The sequence below is a fragment of a genome, unplaced genomic scaffold (assembly GCF_019419815.1).
Source record: "Pyrus x bretschneideri cultivar Hongxiangsu unplaced genomic scaffold, Pyrus_bretschneideri_v1 Contig6, whole genome shotgun sequence".
NCBI lineage: Eukaryota > Viridiplantae > Streptophyta > Magnoliopsida > Rosales > Rosaceae > Pyrus > Pyrus x bretschneideri.
The window spans coordinates 8,036,295-8,058,540 of record NW_025999798.1 but is presented as its reverse complement, the minus strand read 5'-3'; the positions used below and the strand labels follow the sequence as shown (position 1 = coordinate 8,058,540).

At 37.4% G+C, this 22,246-nt stretch overlaps 3 protein-coding genes across 3 annotated transcripts; 2 read left to right on the top strand and 1 right to left on the bottom strand.

The window, feature by feature from the left end:
• The first annotated feature begins 1,388 nt into the window (after window positions 1-1,388).
• Window positions 1,389-8,268, top strand: LOC103943677 (Fanconi anemia group I protein). The gene is made up of 13 exons (XM_009354016.3): window positions 1,389-2,618; window positions 2,807-2,888; window positions 3,005-3,196; window positions 3,563-3,627; window positions 3,704-3,863; window positions 4,193-4,438; window positions 4,516-4,632; window positions 4,841-5,029; window positions 5,172-5,253; window positions 5,572-6,494; window positions 6,590-7,091; window positions 7,176-7,366; window positions 7,509-8,268. The coding sequence occupies exons 1-13, from the start codon at window positions 1,588-1,590 to the stop codon at window positions 7,956-7,958; spliced, it is 4,230 nt and encodes a 1,409-aa protein (XP_009352291.2). The 5' UTR covers window positions 1,389-1,587; the 3' UTR covers window positions 7,959-8,268.
• An 892-nt stretch (window positions 8,269-9,160) lies between these two features.
• LOC103943678 (dynein light chain 2, cytoplasmic) lies at window positions 9,161-11,798 on the top strand. Its single transcript, XM_009354017.3, has 3 exons — window positions 9,161-9,515; window positions 9,615-9,720; window positions 11,509-11,798. The coding sequence occupies exons 1-3, from the start codon at window positions 9,345-9,347 to the stop codon at window positions 11,589-11,591; spliced, it is 360 nt and encodes a 119-aa protein (XP_009352292.1). The 5' UTR covers window positions 9,161-9,344; the 3' UTR covers window positions 11,592-11,798.
• A 6,014-nt stretch (window positions 11,799-17,812) lies between these two features.
• LOC103943679 (FCS-Like Zinc finger 15) lies at window positions 17,813-18,924 on the bottom strand. The gene is made up of 2 exons (XM_009354018.3): window positions 18,476-18,924; window positions 17,813-18,254 (listed from the first exon to the last, which is right to left on the bottom strand). Exons 1-2 carry the CDS (start codon window positions 18,769-18,771, stop codon window positions 18,089-18,091), a joined length of 462 nt encoding a protein of 153 aa, XP_009352293.2. The 5' UTR covers window positions 18,772-18,924; the 3' UTR covers window positions 17,813-18,088.
• Between the last annotated feature and the right edge of the window lie 3,322 nt (window positions 18,925-22,246).

Genomic DNA, 22,246 nt, shown 5'->3' with positions numbered 1-22,246 from the left:
TTTTTCTTTTAAAAATTTAAAATTGAAATCTAAACTACATATTAATAGAATTCTAGTTATCAACCAAAACTTTAAGAAATTATTATTTTAACCCTCTAATTAAAATTGAACATAAATAAAGATTATTAGCAATTTAGTAATTATAAGAACACAAAATTTACTTTTTTTTTTTAAAGCATCACCCACATATGATTTTAACATCAGCAAAAATAAAAAAATGTTCACACACACGCTATGTCACATCCTATACCGGCTCCACCATAGCAGAATATTGTTCGCTTTAGGCCACGCCCTCACGGTTTTGCTTCTAGGAACTCACACGAGAACTTCCCAGTGGGTCACTATTCCTAAGATTGCTCTCATTCAAACTCGTTTAACTTCGGAGTTCCGATGGAATTCGAAGCCAGTGAGTTCTCAAAATGCCTCATGCTATAGGGAGGGGAGCATGTACATATAAGGCACATCACCCTCTCTCCGTTGGTCGATATGAGATGTTACAATCCACCCCCCTTAGGGGCTCGACGTTCTCCTCGGCACACTCGCACCACACGGGAGAGTGACTCTGATACCAATCTGTCATATCCTAGATCGGCTTCGCCGTAGCACGATATTGTCCACTTTGGGCCATGCCCTCACGATTTTGTTTTTGGGAACTCATACAAGAACTTTCCAAAGGGTCACTTATCCTAGAATTGCTCTCGCTTGAACTCACTTAACTTCGGAGTTCCGATGAAATCAAAAGCTAGTGAGTTCTCAAAATGCCTCGTGCTATAGGGAGGAGAGGATGTACATATAAGGCACATCACCACCTCTTTGTTGGTCGATGTGGGATGTTACACACTGACTATGTGGGCATATGCTAGTAGGTACTAAACAAGTTTAGTTTTTAGTTTTTTTTAAAAGTTAAAAAAAAAATAAAATTGAAAACGAAATAGTTATCACTTATCAAATGGTTTATCCAAACTACCTATTAATATAACCTCCTCTTCCCATCCCCACTCCCACTCCCATGTTCTTGCTCTCTCGCTCTCTCATTGCCATTTTAAAAATAAAAATAAAAAAGGTCTGCTATCAAGCGTGTGTAGATAGCACATACCAAATAAAAAATGTTCATACACTGTGGAGACATATGCTAGCACAAAAATGAATTCTACCAATTATTTAATTAAAAGAAATTGAAAAAAAAAGTACGATTAGCGAGTGTTGAGAGTGCGTAAATTAAGTCACTTAGAAGTATGGTCTAGTGATATTGTTTTTCACTTGTAAGTTAGAGGTTTTAGGTTCAATTCTTGCCAGAGACGAATTTGAACCACATTATTGTTAGCCAATTGTAAGGTTAAGCTCACATTTTATATTTTTAACGTAGATAATATCGTTTGTTAAAAAAAAAAAAAACGCGCTTAAATCAAAATTTTAAATAATCACTTCCAAAATCCCACGAATTTCTGCCGCGCAAAATCGAAACAAGACCCCACTGTTGAGTCCACAGCAAGTTTCCGCTCAACCGCTCTCCACCACCACCATCAATATCTCCGGCGACACAGAAACCAAATTTAAATTGAGAATTTCCAACAAACCAAACCAGCCATGAACACCACCGCAACCACATCCACCGGGGAACAACAATCACCACCCCCACTATCGGACACCGATATCATCCGAGTAGCCCAGTCCTGCTCCTCAATCCCCTCCTACCTTCTCTCCACAGCGTCCCACCCAACCCTCCTCTCTTACCTCACCGCCCGCTCTCAATCCATTTCGCCGTCGAAGCCAGTCTCCGACTACACCGTCTCTCTCCTCTCCCTCATCGCTCTGTCTCCCCAATTCGATTCTCTCTCTACCCTCCTCTCCTCTCTCCTCCGATCCTACACCCAAATCTTCACCTCCTTCCGAATCCCACACGACGCCAACTCCCTCAAAACCATCCAATTCTTCCACCCCCTCTTGCCCCACGTACCCATCACCGATCTTCCCCAAATAGTCGAACCCATTGTGTCATTTTTGCCCCAAATCGTCGATTTGGAGGATGCCCAAATCCTTGACCTTCTTCCCCGGTGCTTGAACTTGATTCGCAACGCTGAGGAGATTGAACGTGGCGGGCATTTTGTAAATTCGGTGATTGATAAGATTCTGGAGGTTAATTGGTCAAAAGGGTTGGTGATCAAGATGGTTTCGATTGTCAGGGACTTTCCGGTTCTAGATAAAACGAGGGCTAGGGAGTTTGTAGACAAGGTGTTTGTGGGAATGTCAAGGTTAGACTTGCAGGACTTGCCGTCGATTGTGTACCAGCTGCTGGTTTTGGCGTCTAAAGGGTTTGTTAAGAGAGAGGTAGTTGAAGGGATTGTGATGTTTTTCGGGTCAAAAATGGCGTCAAAGGCAACCTCTATTGTTAGACAGGTTGAAGGGACTGTGTTGCTTCATGTGAACTTTGCAGTAAAGCAGGATCCTACACTAGGACAAGAGGTGATGGGACTTGTGAGGTCGGATCTTAGAGCTTTCAATCACTTTACAGTTGCTGTTTTGTTGTCGGTTTCGAGGGTTCGGAAGTTTGGTGAGAGTTCGATGGGGGCTTTGAAAGTTACGCTGCTTACCACGTACCGTGATTACAAGTTTGCCAAGTAAGGGTTGAGTGCCTTCTCAGTTCTGTTTAATTTTCATTCATGTTCATCACAAGATGTATGTAGGTCCTTTTTGTATAGATAATTTTGTTTTGGGATGTTCTCAATATTTAGGTAATTATTTGCAAACTCTTTTGTTTTGTTCTTTTTTGCGGGACATAAATTGTGAACTCTTTCTTATCTTGCAGAGATTGTAAGTGGATACCTAATGACATGAAGGAAGAATATCTGCAGAATGTCAAAACAGTGGAAGAGGCCATGTTAAGAGCTGTAATTGCCTTTCAGTCTGTTATCTTCTATATGTGCACATCTGTTCTTTCAAATTTAAGTATAGTTACCCCAATTTATAATAGTTATGCTGTATTCATTCTTTTGTTGAAATTTAGGTTAATGAGAGCAACTGTGGAAGAGAACATATTGTGCCGAGCATGTTGCAGTTTGCATTTTTATTGCTAGAGTCAGCGGATGAGGGAAGTCGTCAAGAGGCTTGCAATCTAAGTGGTTTGTTAGGCATTGAGGAGCTTGCTATTCAGATGCTGAGAACTCTATTTGAGGCCCATGACATGGCAAGGAATGAGGTCAGTCCAACTGTTTGAATACGGAATCACATTACTAGTTCAACGTGCTCATCATAATTTTACAGTTGGAGAGCGGGAAAGAAGAAAAGACTTGTATGGAATTTTAGTTATGGAGGCATGTATTCAATTTTTAAATTACTTGGCCCTTATGTATTGTATAGCTTTGTAGCACCCACGACACATTCGTTGTAGGATTTAAATGGGTGTAAGGCTTTAAGCATGTTAGTGTATGGAATGGATTTGAAAAGGTATTCATTAAATGAAATCAATTTAATAAAGATGATTGCATGTAATTGGAAGGTAGAGCAAATCATGCTAACCAGTTCATCTCACCAGCTAACCTTCAATTGTTTTCAATGTTTATAGATTATCGAGCAGTGTAAATTTCGCATCCTTTCTTTAAAGCCAGAGCAGAGCATGGCAATCATAAGGTAATTCCATTCACCTGCTTAACATTGATTGTAATACTGTGTTTCTGGTTAAGGTTTAATTATCTTTTATGTGCAGACTGCTTGGTAGTCTGGTTCAAATTTATCCATACCCCATGCTAGAACATGTTTCCCGTCTGAAGGAATTGTTGGATTATTTTGCTTTCATGCATGGCAAGGTTGCTGCTCATCTTGTTTCTGTTTTATTACCTCTCTTGAAGTTCAGCCGCGATCTTCAGGTAACTACTGTTCCATTTTTCTAATCAATCAGAATGGCATATTTATACTTGTGAATTGTGATACTATGCCCTTAAGCTCTATTGTAAGCTTCTGCTTTTTACAATTACCTGGAAATGAACAGAATCCATAGCTTTTACATTGTCAAGTTCTATCAACGGTATGTCATATGAGTGTCTGTTGGATTTTTAGTCAGATGACGTATGACAATGTGGAAAGAGATTTTCAATTGCAGGCTATGATGTGTTGCATACAAAGTACTAAAAAAGTGAGAAATGTTGTTGCAGTTCACAAACAAAGTATATTTATTTAGTTGTTTAATTAAATACAGGATTACACAATTTTGGTAATGCGTAAGGCGATGTTTAGACGAGAAGATGCGATTCGTCTTGCAGCAACTGGTGCTGTCATTGACCTAATTCTAGCAGAAAAGCAATCCAAGAGAGATGACACACTATTATTTCAAGAGTCATCTAGCCAAGCCAGTAGCAGCCAGCAATCTGAGATGCGCTACAGTGTGGGGGGAGTCCTTTTTCAAGAGCTTAGTGGTTTGCTACAGAGATGTCTTTATCAGCAGGTTTTACATTTGTCTTGTTAATGATATTCTGTTTTTATTTGACCAATGTCAGAATATAATTGGGTCACTGGTTTTAGGCAAATGTCAAAGAAGTCATGTATCATGGACTTGTGAAGCTTGTGTTGGTGGACCCGTCAAGTGGTGGAGCTGTCTTTGATTTTCTGTTACCTCACTTCCTCCACTTCTATAAGGAGGTAATTGCAGATGCTTGTGATAGCTTGTTTTGTGAAGCTTTATGCTGTTTCTGAATTCCAAGTTTTGATCCATTATCTGGCAAAATTTATGGTTTATCATGCCAAATTTTATGGAAAGAAACTAAAACAGTGCTGATTTTGCATCTGGCATGTAGTTGATACAATTAATATAAATTCCATGCTTAAGATTGAAGCACTATCTTGGCAGGATGAAGACGTTCACCTACGAATCAACTGCTGTGTTAAATCAGAGAGTGGCAAGGTTTATATAGAAGAGCCGTTAGATTGTCTTCTATCTTGTATCTCTTGGATGCTACTTTTACAACCGCATGGTAAAACTGAGCACTTGGAATCTTCATGGGCATGTTTGGGTTTCTCCCTTTCACAAGAAAACGAGGTCTCACATTTCTAGTTAACAAAATTCATTAAAACTATAGTTTACATCTGATTTCTTGTTTCTTTTTGTACCGTATGATTTCTTTTTTAGATTTAAAAATAGAATTTGAATCTTACATTGGCAAATATGAAACCACTGACAGGCAGGAAGAAATTTGTCAGGTGACTCGTTCTATACTGCTTTCTTGAAGATACGGAAGTCATTAAGAAATCAGAGTTTGGAAGGTTTGCATTAAGACTTTATTAACCTATGCCATTTCTTTTCTCCCTTGGTTCCTCTTGAGGTTGTGTGAAGTATCATTGGTATATCCTTTTTCAAATTTGTTGTATGATAGTTTCAAATGTTTTGATTCTTTCGAACCTTTTGTTTTTGGGGAATTCGCACTTGCTGAAAGATTAAGCATTACGCAACAAATAGTGTATTGTTGTTTGTCAGAGACACAGTCTGTACTTTTTGAGTCAGATTGGAAACTATTGATGTTATACTTGTCATTCTTATTTTAAGACAGACCTTTCTTAACAGTTAGATTCTTTATGTATCAGGCATCTTTGGTCAATCTCAGGATTCCGGTTCTTCATCTTTTGAAGAGGACAAAAGAAAATGCTGCTCGTTTGTTTTATCAGGAATTATTGAAGTAGTCTTGAATGCTATTGCTACTGAGTTGGAGAAAGCAACAGACAGAAAGAAGTTGGATTTGGAAAAGGAGCTTATTGAGTTTGTTGACCTTCATGATTCATTGGATAAGGATGCAGGTATCTCCAAGCAGAGTACAACTATCAGAAGAGGGAATCCTCGCACTACTGCTCACGATATGACCAACAACATGGATTCAGGCCAATCAAAAGTGACACAAGGACGAGTATCTTTCTTTGCAACTTCAAGTATATATCAGATCTTGCAAACAGTGTTGACACTACTCAATACTGATAATTCTGATAATGTTGCGACTTCCCAAAACCATAGCCAGTTGACTAGCAAAACAACAAAATGCTCCGCTAAGATGATTTGTTTTGTGTTGAATGCATCCCTCAGTCATATAAAATCTTCATCTGTGCTGCGAAATGAAGATCCATTGAGAACGTTGATCTATGGGGAACTTAAGATGCTAGGACCCCCCTTGCTGAAGTTGATCATTTTGCTCAAATCGGGGCCAAAGATGTCAGATCAAAAGAAAAAGGAAGCTAAAGGAAAGAAAGATGTTCATGGACAAAGGGACCATCTTCATCTAGCCTTGATTTGCTTGAAGGAGTTGATAATGATTTGTTCATCAACTTCACACTTGACTGGTTTGCTTGAGGATATGGTGTCAATCTCCACTCTTCAGCATGCTGATTCAAATAATGAAAGTGAAACAATCTCGATAATCAACGATCAACATTTACGAAGCAAAGAACTGTTCATTGACAAAACCTTGAAGCCTCTATTTTCTGAGCTTCTGGCACTTTCATTTTTCAGTGAAGTTGAGGTAACCGGCATCTGTGACTGCTGATTTGTACCCACTTTTTTTTTTTCCTTGTAGAATGCATTTATCTATTTCTCAAAAGAGCTTTTCTATTTCAGATCATCTCTGACATGATAATGATCATCGGGCGCAAATTGCCATGCGAACTGAGTAACTCCCATGGAGCTTGGGCTGTTAGTGTTTGCAAAAACAATGAAATATTAAGCTCCAAGGTCGGAAAAAGCATTGTGAGGCTCGCTATATGTTTAAGCTCCCCACCAGATGATTTAATTATATCTCAAGATCTGGCTAGAGAGCTGTTACAAGTTATTGGATCAGAGGGAAATGAACCTGTGAAGGTGTCTGAAGCATACCCGGTCATAAACCATCTGACAAGCGCGGTATTAAATTCTTGTGTACTGCACACAATTGAAGAAGTTGTAGCTGATATGGATTGGGCCACCAAAAAGTTGAAGACATTCTCTTTAGTCTATCAAAAAATGGTTCATTTCAGTCAGAACAACGAGCAATCTTCTGAGTTGGCATTTGAGGAAAATCTTTACCCTAGGGCGGGAGCAGTGGTGAAAGTACTATCATCCTTTGTTTCAATGAGCCTCAATGGTACATGTGGAGTTTCTACAAAGAAATGAATCCATCCTACTTGTTGCCACTCCTGTTTATTCATTTTGCTTTCAACCTCTGCAGATACTCAAGCTGAGATATTGCTGCGATTGGCTGCGAGGTTTTACAAGCATTTAGCTCAGATGTCAAAGCTTAGAATTGCTCCTAAAGGTTGCAGACAGATCTTTCCTAGCCTCAAGTTTCAGAAGCTTGTGGAAGTAACCTGTAAACAGCTCACGAACCCGTTGTATGTCTTTGTGGACATTATGCAAAAGGTATTATTCCGATTCTCTGCCCTTTCTTCCCATGATTTCACTTGCACTATCGACTGTTTGCTGTCCGTTGTAAGGGTTTAGGTTTTGGGGTTTATGGTTCAACTGATGCCGCGGTTCCATTTCATTGATACTTGCATCGCAGAAACAACAAGAAAATGCTAACAAAAAGGGGATCATCAACAAAATAAAGAGGGAGAACAGATGCATCCCAGACCTGATATATCAGATAGAAGACTATGAAAAGTATCTAATCCAGCTTAGCAAGGTGTGCAAAGTGAATCTATTAAAGCACGCCAAGCGAAGCACTGCGCGTGATTTCAGAATATTCCCGAAAGAGAATGCCACTCCAAGTGATGAAGCAAACCATGCCAACTCCAATGCAGTTGAAAACGAGTCAGCTGAGGATCTCAATGCCAATGACAACGAAGGAGACGATGATGACGGGTTGGAGAAGATTTTATCAGCAGAATCGAATAGTCCTATGGTTGCAGAGGATTCTGGCTCGGAGAATGAAGAAGGAGATGGCCTTCCTAGTGCAAAGAGGTTGAAGAGAAACAACATAGTTGTGGAGGACTCTGATGATGAAGCCTAATACAAAATGCACGCGACTGATATACATCCACACACTCCACACACACTACATATATGAGGGAAATTTTGATATTTCTACGTTGGCCATCGTTCTATTTTCATAGAATTTTATAGCAAACGTGATCCATCACGAATTTACAACGAGTATTAGGATAAGTGAACCCTAACGGGTTGGTCTATGGAAAAAGCGAACAAAGAGTTGGAGCCCCCAATTTGAGTTCAACTCTCATGGATATATTCGTTGGGACCGCTGTCTTTGCTTTGGTGGACTATTTGATCCGGAAATCAAAAGTATGCTACTGATTTATGCATTATCAAGGTTACATTAAAAAAAAAAGATTAAGTACATAAAATCTCTTTTACAGTCTTTTTAAGTGATTGTGAGTACTAACGGTTGATAAATGAGATTGAATTTTAAAATGGTATGATATATGGATTAAGTTAGCTCATCTAATGACATTTAATATGACAATGGTGTGCATGTGGTAGAGGGAAAGTATTTCCGAAATATAATGTTACATTTTTCAAACTCATTTTCCCAAAGGTCTCGTGATTATTGTCATGTATTAGATTTAGAATGATGAGTTAGAGCTGAAAGTACAGAAGGGTAGAAACACAGCCATCATTGTCACACAAAATATTAAAATTATAAATTTTGGTCGGACCATTTATGTGGGATTATCAAACCCCAAAAGAGTCAAAATTTTTCAAACTCGTTCAGAATATTTACCTCACGGTGAAAGTAATTTATTTTCAGGTATTTAATGATAATTTTAAGAGAGTTTATTAAAATTAATTTTTAAAAAATAGTAATATTTAAGTTCGGTTAAAATATAATTTAAAAGATTTAAAAAGCTAAAAAATTTAAAAGAATTAAAGAGATTTCGTAATATATTTTAAGAACTAATAAATTTCACGTCTCTCTTTAAAATTTAAGAAGTGTATTCAAAATTTTACATAAATTCTCTAAAAATCAATTAAATTTAATCAAATTCTATAAATTTATAAATCTATTAAACTCTTCCAAAATTCAAATAAAATACAATCTCGTAAATGCGATCAAAGAACTCCCGCAAGTCCCCGTACGCGGTAAAAATACCAAAACCAAACCGCAGTAAATAAAAAAGATCTTCCGAAATGGAAAAGAAAACAATCATAACACACATTTTTCACTCATCGCAGTCACACCCACAAGACTCAGAGAGAGCGAGAGAGAGAGAGAGAGAGAGCGGAGAGAAGGGTGGGTGTGGAGGGCGTTGTTCTTCTTCTCTGAGCAGAAAAGAACAAGTTTCATCCTGCTTTTCCAGGCAAAGCTCTGATTTGACACCAAATCGGAACCAAACACACTCGCTTTTGCAAGCGAAGCAGAGGCGAAAACCACAAAAGTATGAGCGAAGACGCGAAGAGAAGCGTCGCCGGAGCTCTGTCGGCGAAGCCTAATTCTGACGACCGGAAACCCTCCTCGGCTGTCACCACTCCCGCCGGCAAGCGCGTCATCATCAAGAGCGCCGACATGTTTCAGGATATGCAGAAGGAGGCCGTCGACATCGCCATCGGGGTTGGCTCTCTCTCTCTCCTCTCTCTCTCTTACTTTGTTTTGCTGGAAAGGGATTTGTTGGAGATGGAAAATTGAATTTCTGGGTTTTGTTCTGTTCAGGCATTTGAGAAGCACAGCGTGGAGAAGGACGTTGCGGAGTATATAAAGAAGGAGTTCGATAAGAAGCATGGACCCACTTGGCATTGCATCGTCGGTCGTAATTTTGGTAACCCATTCAATTTCTCTCCTTTTCTTTTCTGGGTTTTGTTCAGATTTAATAGTTGAATGCATTTGGAGTGACATCGAAGAAAATGTAATTCATTGTTTAGTGATTTTAGTTGTTATTGGGTTTTATTTGTAGTTTAATGAGGATGGGTTGTGTTGTTTGAAATGGAATAGATCTAAGCTTAAATGGATTCCTGTGTTCTAAATGGTTATCAGCTGGATATTGCAAAAAGTACCGGAATTTATAGTCCTAAATGATTAACAAATTCTAAATTAGAATGGCTGAAAAAACTTGGATCATATAGGTCTGATGTTATCGTAGCCGACTGTACATGTTACTTTATTTGTGGACATGAAGTAGTGTTTAACTCAATAGGAGAAACCGGGATGCTGAATGACTATTCTCCAGCAGATCCTAATTTTGTAAGGACCTCTGTTAGTGATCTTTCCTCAACCTTCTTTTGTTGAGTGGTCGATATTCACCTATGGTTGAATGGTGGAAAGAGATTTTTAAGTGATTGAAAGTTGGGGATTCAATCTTGTATATAATCACTCTGCAATAAAAGTCATGTTTGCCAACAAATGAAATTAAGTTGTTGGCTTGTCTTACACACTGACTGTACCAAAGTTTATAAGTTTGAGGTGCCTAATAGGCTGTGTCTAGACTCTAAATCAATGTCTTATCAATACCTTTGGAGGGAGGCAGCAGAATTGAATATGCTTGTGATTTGGTTTCTTTATGCTGTGTGACAACATGTATTCCTAAATGCTTAGCTGGTTATTTAGAGGAGAGAGATTTTAGGTGATTAGTTTAGAAAAAGTTTAGGTGAGATGTTCAAGTAATTCACCGACTGCAGCTTGAGCTGAAAAAGTTTATTGATAGCCCATCCATTTGAAAAAAGGTTGTGCTAGTGATGTCCTACCATGCAAGAGACAGCCCGTTGGGGTGTTGATTTATGTGCACCAAAAGTGAATGTCTTATAAGTCTGTTATGTTGTTGGTTCACTTCTGCATATGGAAAAAATATTTGGTTCTTTTTTCATTGTTACGTGCCACTGTTACATTTTTCACATGCAATGTTTTGACATTGGTGTAAAATTAGATATCATTCCCCGGTTTAACAAAGTTCCTATGTTTCCTGTTTTGTATAAGTATTAGTTTGCGCCATTTCTAACTGTAGGAAACAGTAGGTGGGATTGCCATGGATAATCAGAGCAACATTTTCTTTAGTTTCTGTTCAACCATCTTGCTAGCTTAACATCATTGTAGTAAAAACATGAGGCCACCTAGGTTTAACAGTTCATAACTGTCTTGTGCGTCTCCTACTATGTTTTCCACAAGCACCCTTTTGGTTTATTATGAACCTCACCAGCACTGGCATTGCTGCTTCAGAGTTAATAGTTCAGAGCGCTCACACTCATATTTGGTTGTTGGGTCTAAAACTAGCTGTGAGTCTGCCACCAGTTTACATTGTATTCTTGACAGATGTATACAATAGCCAATATAGCAGGCAAAGGCACGTGCTTGATGCCTTTGGTGATCTTTGATATGGTATCCAGCTAGATGAAACCAGGACTACTAAGGGCAATTGCTACTAATTTTTTTTCGCGGTCTATTCAGAATGCAACAATTGAAGTTGTTTTTAGAATTTTGGATTTTCGAAACCCTTTTTGTTTTCCTTGATCTAGCTAATCTTGAAATTGTTCATTATATAACATGTGGAACTACAAACAATTCCATCAAATAAGAAGCTTTCACAAATATATTTTCGCGTTTATTCTTTTTGCAGGTTCGTATGTGACTCATGAAACAAACCACTTTGTCTACTTCTACTTGGATCAGAAAGCAGTTTTGCTATTTAAGTCTGGTTGAACACGGTTATGGTGATTACAAAGATGGTGACGAAAAGAATGACGACGAGCCTGAAATTGTGATGCCATAAGTTGCACGTGTATGTATTAAACTGAAATCTGCTAGCCTGCCAACCACTTGCTTAAAAATCTTGCACTTAACTTGTATATCTAATATTACTTCTACAGGCTGTGAACCTCGGGTATGAATTTCAGTTTTTCAATTTAATTGTGTCTCTAACTCCGCTTTAAGCTCTTTCATTTTCCTTTGTTTGGTGAAGTGAAAATTTTCAACTTATTTGGGTATTCTGATTTCCCATTTGCCCATGGAAACGGAAGACATAGCATAAAATGCCGGAAAAGTGCGGTTTCATTCTAAATTGCCGGAAAAGTGTTGTTCCATTCTAGAATAGGCCGGCGACATAGTATAACCGAGATTCATGGCAGCTGGATTTTTAGCCAAGGATCCAAAGGGTAAGAATCCGACGATCATGGATTCCGGTTCATGCTAGGTAAAGCATAAAGAATGTGCAGAATCTCTGTTATTGGTTTGCTAATGAATGAATTATTTGGCAATCAGTTTGTTCTTGCACGTAATCAATTAACTGAAGCATACTCCTTTGAAATCGACCAACAAAGCAGGAAGGGGATTTTGAAAAGCCATGATGATTTGCAAAGTCTCTTCTGAGTGGTGGTGATCGTTGCACACAGAGGGGAATGCCATAAACAGTTCCGATAATTTTCTACTATTGTTCCCTGAACTGTGGCCTAAATGAAGCGTTGATCTTTGAACAAAAAAATAGTGAGTATTAGTTTCTGAATTGGTAAGTGAGATTAGGAAATTCTAAAAGAGTTACCTCAAAAAAACTATAATACTCTTAAATTTTTATTTCGACGAACAAAGCTTCAATTCGATCAAAGTTTAAAAATAGATGCTCAACAATTCACGTGCTCCCATCGGGCCGTTCAAATTTTATCCAACGGTTACAATTATTATAACTTTTAGAGGGGCTCATTGTTTGTAATCGTTAGATAAAATTTGAACGGCCCGATGGGCTTGCTCAGGAGGATCCTCACCCTTAGTTTAGAAGAGGATCCTGTTCCTTTTAAAACATTTCACTTTCATACTTCAAGTACTATTTTATTTCAATATAATACATCCATTACATTTTTCATCCATTGATTCATTAAGAGCTGAAATGACTGCCACATTTATGCCACGTGACTGCCACATTTATACCACGTGGCTACCAAATTTGTGCCATGTGGCAAAAAAAAAAAGTTTGTGTGCATTAAAAATATTATAATATTGACCCTATATAAAAAAAAAAAAGTAATATCCACACATCCCATTTTACTTTTCACACAACTTTTTAATTTTCGGCCTTTGGATCAAATGAATTAAAGAAGATCAACGGATAGAAATTATCAAGAGGTGTGTGAAAAGTAAAATGAGGTGTGTAGATAGCACATCCCAAAAAAAAAAAACAAAATAACAACCTAGAAGTAGAAACCTCTCCCACTCCACCCTTTATGCTCCCATTGCAATCAGGCCAAACGGCAATACAAAACCTCCACCCGCTCTGTTCCCATTGTAACCATAGTGTTGGGTAAGAGAGAGAGAGAGAAAATGATGCACGATTGTTGTTTGGCTTTATTTAGACGGCAAAAATTATTTTTTTGCAGATCCCACTGCCATCTCCTCCACTGGACTTGGGCCTCCCAACTCCACCCTTGACCCTCCCTCGCCGCTCCCACCGCCATCTCCTCCACTAGACTTGGACCTCCCGACTTCCCCACATAAGCCCAGACAATCGGGTTAATTGGTATGAACCGCGGGCGAGCGGTGGGTGCGTTTCGTTGGGCAAGGTTGGGGATCGAATGAATCTCGGGGCAGAGGTTTGAATATTGGGTCCGAACCATCTTGAATAGATTGGCTACACGTGTAGCACCAGGAAGACGATGCAGCCATCAAAGCCATATGAAGGTCTCAGAAACCCTAGAAATTGCAGAGAATGTGTAAGATGAACTGGGAAGATGGGAAGGGATATCAGACGGGGAAGATGGTTTGGATGAATAAGGGAGAAAGGGTGATAGGTGTGTAGGAGGGGGAGGGGGAGGAGCGCCATAGGAGGGAGGTGGAGATGGAGGAAGAGAGGGCGAGAGTTGCAGAGAGGTGAGGGGGAAGCAAGGGTATCCGGGTCTGGGTTTGTGTTTGTTTGTTTGCTTTTTTTTTTTTTTTTTTTTTTAATTTTTAATAGGATAAATCATTATAATATAATGCATAATTTTTTTTTTGCTACGTGACATAAATTTGGCAGCCACGTAAGCATAAATGTGGCAGCCAAGTCAGCTCTTAATGGACCAATAGATGGAAAATGTAACGGATGTGTTATATTGAAATAAAATAGTACGTTAGGTATGAAAGTGAAATTTTTTGAAGATGTTGTATGAAGTTACAATAAACCTCAAACTTGAGGTGGTAAAAGGTAATTTACCCAAAAAAAAAAAACGTAAGGATTCTAAATTTGAATCTTTTGTAAGCTTTTATTTTATTTTACTTTTGATAGTTTTTGAAATTTGGCTTTCACTTTTTTATTTTCAAAATTTATTTTCATTTTGAAAATTGAAAGAAGTTATCAAATAAATATTTAATTTTTAAAGAGAAACTACGGTTGACATTTCAAAAATCTAATTGTACACTTCTCGTAAAAGTATTTTTCTTTATTTATATAAAAAGTTTGGAGTGTATAATTAGATGTTGTGTCAATAAGAGTAGTTCCCTTCAAATAAATCAAAACTAAAAGCGAATTGGTTAACAACGGCCCTTTAATGCAAAGTTATGAAAATGAGAACTCACATGTAATGTAACGATATAAATTTGAAACACTGTCATCTTGATATTTTCGTTGATTCTCTCCCGTGAAAAGTGATGGCTATGAAAATCTCAATGATCTTTAAGCTTATAAAAATGCAGTAGTTTCTGCAGAAAGCGAAGGTGAAGCGAAATGAACACGTAGTGGTGGCAAATCCTAATTATTCGAATTAATTAGTAAGGCCAATCTCTCATCCTTGTAGTGCTCTTTCTAGCTAGGGTTCCAATTGAGTTCCCACTTTCAAGACTGCATGGCCACATTTAAATTCCACTTCGAGGCCTTAACTAATTATTATTCTTTTAGGCTTTGAAATCAATGGCAATTCACAAAGAAAAAGTAGAGGAAATTTAAAAGAAATATTATCAATATTCATGCATACGTACCCATCATTTTTGGCAAATGATTGATTCGGACCAGAAAACCCTTTTCCTTTTCTGTGTCTTTTCTTTATGGAACTGTTTCCCAATGCCAATTTCAATTTGTATAGACGTGATGTTTCAACTTCCAATCATGCATGCATCTCACCTAAACACACCATATCGAATTACTCGACTAGTGCTTTGCAGAATGCAGAAATTTTTTATATATATGGTCAATCCTCTCTCTTATAATTTGCACACGAGTTCATTGTATGTTATGGGGGTTGCCTAGTAGGTATGTACCACATGCATTGTGATAAGTTAAACATAATTGGCCCAAACATACTCTCTTTTAGGACTTGATTTATATAATAACAATCACTTTCTTTCTGTATTGTATAAGAAAAGTTTCGTATAATCGATGTTTCCCTAATGTCATATTATCTACTATTACAATTCAAATTCATTATTTGCATTGTCGGTAGAAAGTTAGAGAGTACAAAATCTTCTCTAGTGTGACACCAATAAACGATAGCAATTAAAATTTCATTTTGAACTGTTAGAGAAAGTAGGCGAGTACAAAATCTTCCCTAACGTGACTTCAGTAAGATAACAATAAATATTGTTTTATGCACTATCAGTATAAAGTTAAATATAACCGACACGCACAAAGTATTTTCCTAATGCGAATTGATAAGCGACGACAATTTATTTTGAATTGTCAGTGGAAAGTCGGCAAGTACAAAAATCTTCCCTAATGTGACAAGATAAGATAACAATCAACTTTGATTACGCATATTGTCGGAGGAGAAAAGTTAAATATAAACGACACGCACAAAATCTTTCCCTAATGCGACACCAATAAACGACAATAATTAAATTTCCTTTTGCGAAAGTCAACGAGTACATAAAGTCTTTCCTAATGCGACAAAATAAGATAACAATTAACTCTGCTTAGGCATATTGTTGGAGGAGAAAAGTTAGACATAGATGACGCGCACAAAATCTTCTAATGCGACACTGATAAGCGACAATAATTAAATTTCATTTTGCATTGTCAGTGGAAAGTCGGCGACTACACAATGTTCCCTAATGCAACAAGATAAGATAGCATTTAAGTTTGCTTACACATATTGTCGAAAAAGGAAACTTAAATATAAACGACGCACACAAAATCTTTCTCTAATGTGACACTGATAAACGACAATAATTAAATTTCCCTAATATTACAAAATAATAAGAATCAACTTTACTTTTGCATGTTGTCAAAGGAAAGTTGAATACACAGACGCTTACAAAATCTTTCCTTAATATGACACTGATAAACGATAATAACTACCTTTCTACATAGTCAGAGAAAAGTTTCGTATAATAGGTGCATACAATTTTCCTAACAAAAACCATGAATGTCGACAACCAACTTTAGTTATGCTTTGTCTGAAGAAAGTTAAATATAACCAGCGCTTGCAAAATGTTTCTCTAATTCAAACACGGATAAAATGATAACAATCACCATTCTCTCTGCATTTCCATAACAAAGTTACATATATATACAATTATACATACGAAATATTTCCCTAATGCGAGATTGATTAGTAGTGACAGTTACCATTGCTTTGCAAACCAATCTGATATAACTGACATCCCTAGGTTTTCTTCCAACTTTATGAAAAATTTCTTCCTTGGTTTTCCCCAAAACCATGCTTTCCTTTTTGAGTACTAATAATCTCAGACCCCAAAACCATGTACCACCAAGAAGCCCAAGATCCCGAAACCAGGTACCAAAGAAAATAAGACCCCAAAAACCAACCACCCACTTCCTGTTATATAGGATATGTTTGGACACCACTATTTGCAAAGAACCAAAAAAAAAAAAGATTGCTCAAACTTGGCAAATCTTATTGGACCTACTTTCCTGTCCTGTCAATCCGACTGGCAACTGTGAAGAATGGAAACTCAGGTAATTAAAAAGGGAAATGGATCCTCTCCTCGTGAGCACAAGATTAGGATCCTCTTGACCAGCCTACGTAAGTAGTTAGATTTTAATTTAACAGCTGCAAACAAAGGGTTCCTCTAAAATTATAATAATTGTAGCCGTTGGATCAAAATCCAACTACTTAAGTGAGCCGGTCAGGAGAATCCTGAGCTTGTGCTTAGGAGAGGATCCAATTCCATTAAAAAGGGTAGTTACTAAATATTGTAGGGAGTTTCAACAAAATACTTCTGGTACTGTTCACTTTTAACGAGAAAACACATTTTTACCTTTTCTTGGTACTATTCACAACACCTTTATTTGTCATTTTTCATTAAAACTAAAGTTTTTTTTTTTAGATTTTTCGTTAGTTTTCTTAATATAGTATTTGATGTTTGCAATCAAATCAAGAGGGACTCAAGAGTTAAAAGATGCAGAAATGGAAGGACCTCATCAGTAAACAGGAAAAGAACAAGGGGTTTTAAGAAAATGTAGGGAAATCTCATGTTCCTTGGTGGCATGCAATGATCTTTTTTTCTTGTTGGGACCATGACAGATTTACATTGTTCTCCAAGTACTAATTCTGCGCACTGTTGTCTACCATTTATATACTATTGTTCATTCAGCGCGCAATTTAGACATTCCCTCTACAAATCCAATAAAAATGCGCAACATAGAACTAACACCATTACCCTATATACGCCCCACCGCCATTGCATTGCATCAAGCAAACGTGGCCATATATACAGAAAATATAAAACTCCGAAAATATATTATCTGTATATAACCACCCTGGAGTCTAGTGATTATGGACGAATTCTAAAAACGTATTTCACATGATACATCTGAATTCGTTTCGTATCGTTGATGAATCGTACGATGGTGATCAGGAAGAGACTGAAATATCTTTGTGCATTTTCTTAACCTTTAAAAAAATGAACTATCGCATCGAAACCACTAATTAGTTCACTTTTAACGAAAAAAAAAACATATACGTATAAAAAAATTCCAATAAATAAAATCATGAATGCCACTGTTAAGCATAAGAAGGAAATGCCATTAATGCCCTTCCAACTGTCACAAAATCCCACGACTGTCCTCCACCATGGTTTCCGTTCTAAATGTTTGACGTTTGAACAGGTTGGATTCTCCTGGCCCCGTAGCAGGAAGCAAGAAAAAACGACAAAGGACATCAAAGTCTTTTCGAAATTAACTAAGGGTAAAACTGGAAATACAACTCTAGGAACCAATTCATATCGGTTCCACACTGGTAAAACTCTCTCCCCCATCTCTCCCTCTCCTCTCTTCTATCTCAGTAGGCAAATCCACCCGCTCGGTTTCTGGTCCCTTTGCGCTGATCAGAGGAAGCTGAAGGAGAAGAAGAACAGTACTTCTGCTTCTCTTTGTGAACAATCTCTTCCTCGTCCATGAAAATCTGCCTGTACCTGCAGTCCACGCTGCAAAATCCCCTGTCCCCCCTGCATTTTCAAGAACCAAAAAAAAAAAAAAAATCCAAATTAAAGATTGTAACTTTTTTTCCTCCAAAATCACCATGCAATGATGAAAATCAAAAAACAAAACCTGGGTTTTTCACAAAACAGCAAAATCAAAGGTGGGTTGGTAATAAAAGTGTGATCTTTCAATTTTTTTTTTTTTGGTGGGTTTTGCGTGGAGAGAGAGAGAGGGAGAGAGAACTTACTTGTACATGTAGATGTCCTTGCCAGGCAAGAGTTTCTGCTTGCAGAGAAGGCATTGGTCAAGAAAAGTTGGTTGCCCAAAGGAGGAGGGTGAGACTGAGGAGTGAGAAGAAAAATGAAAACTTGTGTGGGTTATTTGTGAAGGGCTTGAAGGAGAAGGCAAAAAAGAAGAAGAAGAAGAAGAAGAAGAAGGCTTGTTGATGACAATCATGGTGGCTTTGTTAATTACTTGTGGGACATTTTTGCTAACTCCACTCCCCTTTTGACCTCCTTCCAATACTATGCTAAGTCCCACCATATCTATCTATCTCATTGAACTCCTTAATTACTCTCTCTAAAATTTTCTATGGGAGGTTCCTATCTCTCTCTAAAAATTTCAGTGTGAGGAGGAGAAGGGAGGAGGAGGGAGGAGAAGCCTTTTGCTCTCTCTGGTTGATAGGAAAAATTGAAGAAAAATAAATAGAGAAGAGAAGAAGGGAGAGGAGGATGGTACGGGTGGGTTTGGTGGGACCCCTAACAGCTATGGAGCAGTAACAAGGACGATTAACGAAGCCATCGATTTGACTCCTTGTGCTGGTAAACTGCCACGGACCCCGCTCTTTAGTTTACCATTTTCTTTTGCTTTTTAGGGGTTTTTGTATTGAGTAATGTTTTCGTACTATATTTTTCACATCATATCAATATCACATTTTGAATAAATAAAGCCTATCAATACACGTGAATTTTTTCTTTTTTAACAAACGATATTATCTATATTAAGAAAATAGAAGAGTGGGCTAAGCCTTATGATGAATTAACAATAATGTGGTTTAAATTCATTTTTAGCGAGAACCGAACCTAGGACCATCTCTAACTGAAAGATTCAGAGGGTTGAAAATAGCTCGAAAATCATCTTCAACCGAGAACTAGACCAAAAGGCTCGTGGGCCACAAAGGACAAAAAATAGCCAAACGGCCAACTGACTGGCCATCTTCAGCCCGTTGGCTAGCCCACTTTTTTTTTTTTTTTGATGTTTTTTTTTTAATTTCTAATTTTTCCTACATTATTTCTCACATATTTTTCATCATTTCATATTATCTTACCTCATTTTATTTCAATTCTTCATATTCCATACAATAGCCCTTTGACTCTCGGTTGGAGGTTGGAGATGTTTGGCCTATGGTCCTCTGGCCCCTCGGTTAGAGATGGTAAAAAATATGGCTCTACATTGTTTATTAAAATATTAATTTCTTGGGAGGCTAGAGGGTTAAAACAAGCCATTTGGCCCTCCTTTGGTTGGAGATGGTCTAAGATCTCTCACTTTTCAGACAATAAAAAAGAACATCTCACTTACAAATGACTAAGAATATTACTAAACCGTGCCCTCTTGTTTCTAAGTAGCCTCTTATTCTATTAGATTGTGGTACAAATATGGTATGTAAAGAGTAATGCTAGCTAAATCAACTTTTTAAACCACATTTGTAAATTATATAATGTGTCAAATAAGCACATTAATCAACACTTAATAATTCAATTATCAACAATCACGTTATATAGTGTACAAATTTTGATTTCATAATTTAGTCCTCTAACATTACTAGTATAGAAAGGATAATGTGATAAAAGTAACATTTATTTTTATTTTTTATTTATTTACTTTCTGGTTGTGTTTACGTTTAAATTAAGATTGCTTGTATAACTGGTCTCACATAATTAGGGTCTGATGAGTGAAAAAAGATAAGAATAATACCCTAGTCGCTGTTGCAGTCGAAGTCGCAGTCGCAGTGGAAGAACTACTCTCTCTCTCGCACAAAAGCCAGAAAAATGGGTCATGTGATTAGTTCCTCTTCTGCGGAGGGTTGCATGGGTCGTGTGATTTATACATGACGGCCGACAGAAAGGCATGCTTTGGTTTTGTCTACATGCTAAATTGCCAAAACTAACCAACAAACCCTTGAGTTTATGTACACATCACACGCCTTCTAATTTCTAATATATTTTACTACTTGTTTTCGGTTGCATGGCCGTTTTCTTTTGTGATTTTTCTAATATATAATAATTACACTAAAGGGTGGATCTTCAAACTAAGTCACACAATTGATTATATAGTTGAGTATCAAATTTGTTTCAAATGAGTGGGACATTAGACTTTTCACTTATAAATTAAGAGGAATACCAATAAATTATAGTATTAAGTAGCTCTTTGTGATTTTAACGAGTTATTTTTGTTTTGTGTTACACTCTATATATTACACATGTACAAATCCTTAAATGTATGTGAGAGACCTTGATTCAAGGGCAAATCCATTTTGGGGCAGGGACGGTCAGCTAAATTTATTGGAAAATCGGAAAATTAGGAATGTATTGGGGATTGGTAGATTTTGGGATTTTATTTTATTTTCTACATTTAAGAGGAAGTTATAAGAAGGTTTCATTGTCCTTGTAGATTTATGTTTATTTGTCTAGTTAAGATTTGATTTTAATTCTTATTTTGGGTTATTCTTATATTTTTTGCTCTATAAATACCTCCTTATGAAGAAGAATAAAAAGTATTCAAGTTATGTAGAATTGAATAATACTTTGTTTAACTTGAGATCAGAACCGAATTTGATTCTTGGTTGAACCTTATTGTGCTCGCTTCTTTGTTGGTGTGTGAAGCTAAATATCTTCGCACACCCACTTGCCATGAACTTGCTGATATAGATGCTTCCACTGCTTTGTTCCTACCTCCACATCCCCATACACATGTTGATAATTATTGTGGGACCATGATTTTCCAGGGTCAGAGTAAGGCAGATTGGAATATGATTACCTCATAAGTATGGTCATGGACTCAAAAGCTTCCACATCAGAACTGCTCAGACAGATCATCATTGCCACCATCATCTTGTTTCACAACAAGTAGGCGAAGTCTGACGACTTCACTGAGTCTGAGATTGACCATGCTTGTTTTGCAACATACAGAAACCTAATCCAGTATGGAATTAGCCATGTTTCCTATATTCTTGAAGTTTCTACAATATATGGATTGGCATGCACCGCAAGTAATCCAAATCCTAAAAGGATGCAATATCTATTCCTAGATATTATGTAGAGTCATCGTTGTTTAATACGAATTTCATATCCTAAAAGGTCTCTATGTTGATTGGTGCAAATACACAATTCTAAGGTTCATCTCTGATAATGCAATTATTGCACACTTATTCTTTTGCCTACCCCTGAAGTCTTATAATATTACTTACTAACTTGACCGTCGAGAGCCTTTGGCTGGAACCTCTCTCCCCTGCGGTCATTGGTTGTTTATATTTGTTTACTGTTTTACACGTTATTGAGTTTGTGCACTTACCCACATACAATACGCCTGATGTTGATGTTGTGAAGCTAAAGATGATGCTCTGCTGCTTTGCCCTTCCCTACTTCTGCTTTTGCTCTATATCCTAAATCATTAGGGTTTTGTGTGGTCTTTGCCTTGTTTTGCCCCTGAATTTGCCCTTACCTTTGTCTTGCTTTGCCTTCTCTTGCCTCACCTTGCCTTGCTTTGCCTTAATTGGTCTTTGTCTTGCCTTGCGTTAATTGGTTTTTTGCCTTGCCTTGCCTTAATTTGTTTCCTTTGCCCTAATCTTAATAGTGTTGTTACTACTATGACTGTTCGAGTGCTTGACTACTCAAGACGGCTGCCTATAATCTCCGTGTTTGAAGTTAGTGACGTTGTTGTCTACATGCTATTGTTGACGTTGGTTTTCTCTTGGAAAACTCATGATTATCACCATGAGTTAGAGGGAGAGTGTTGGAGA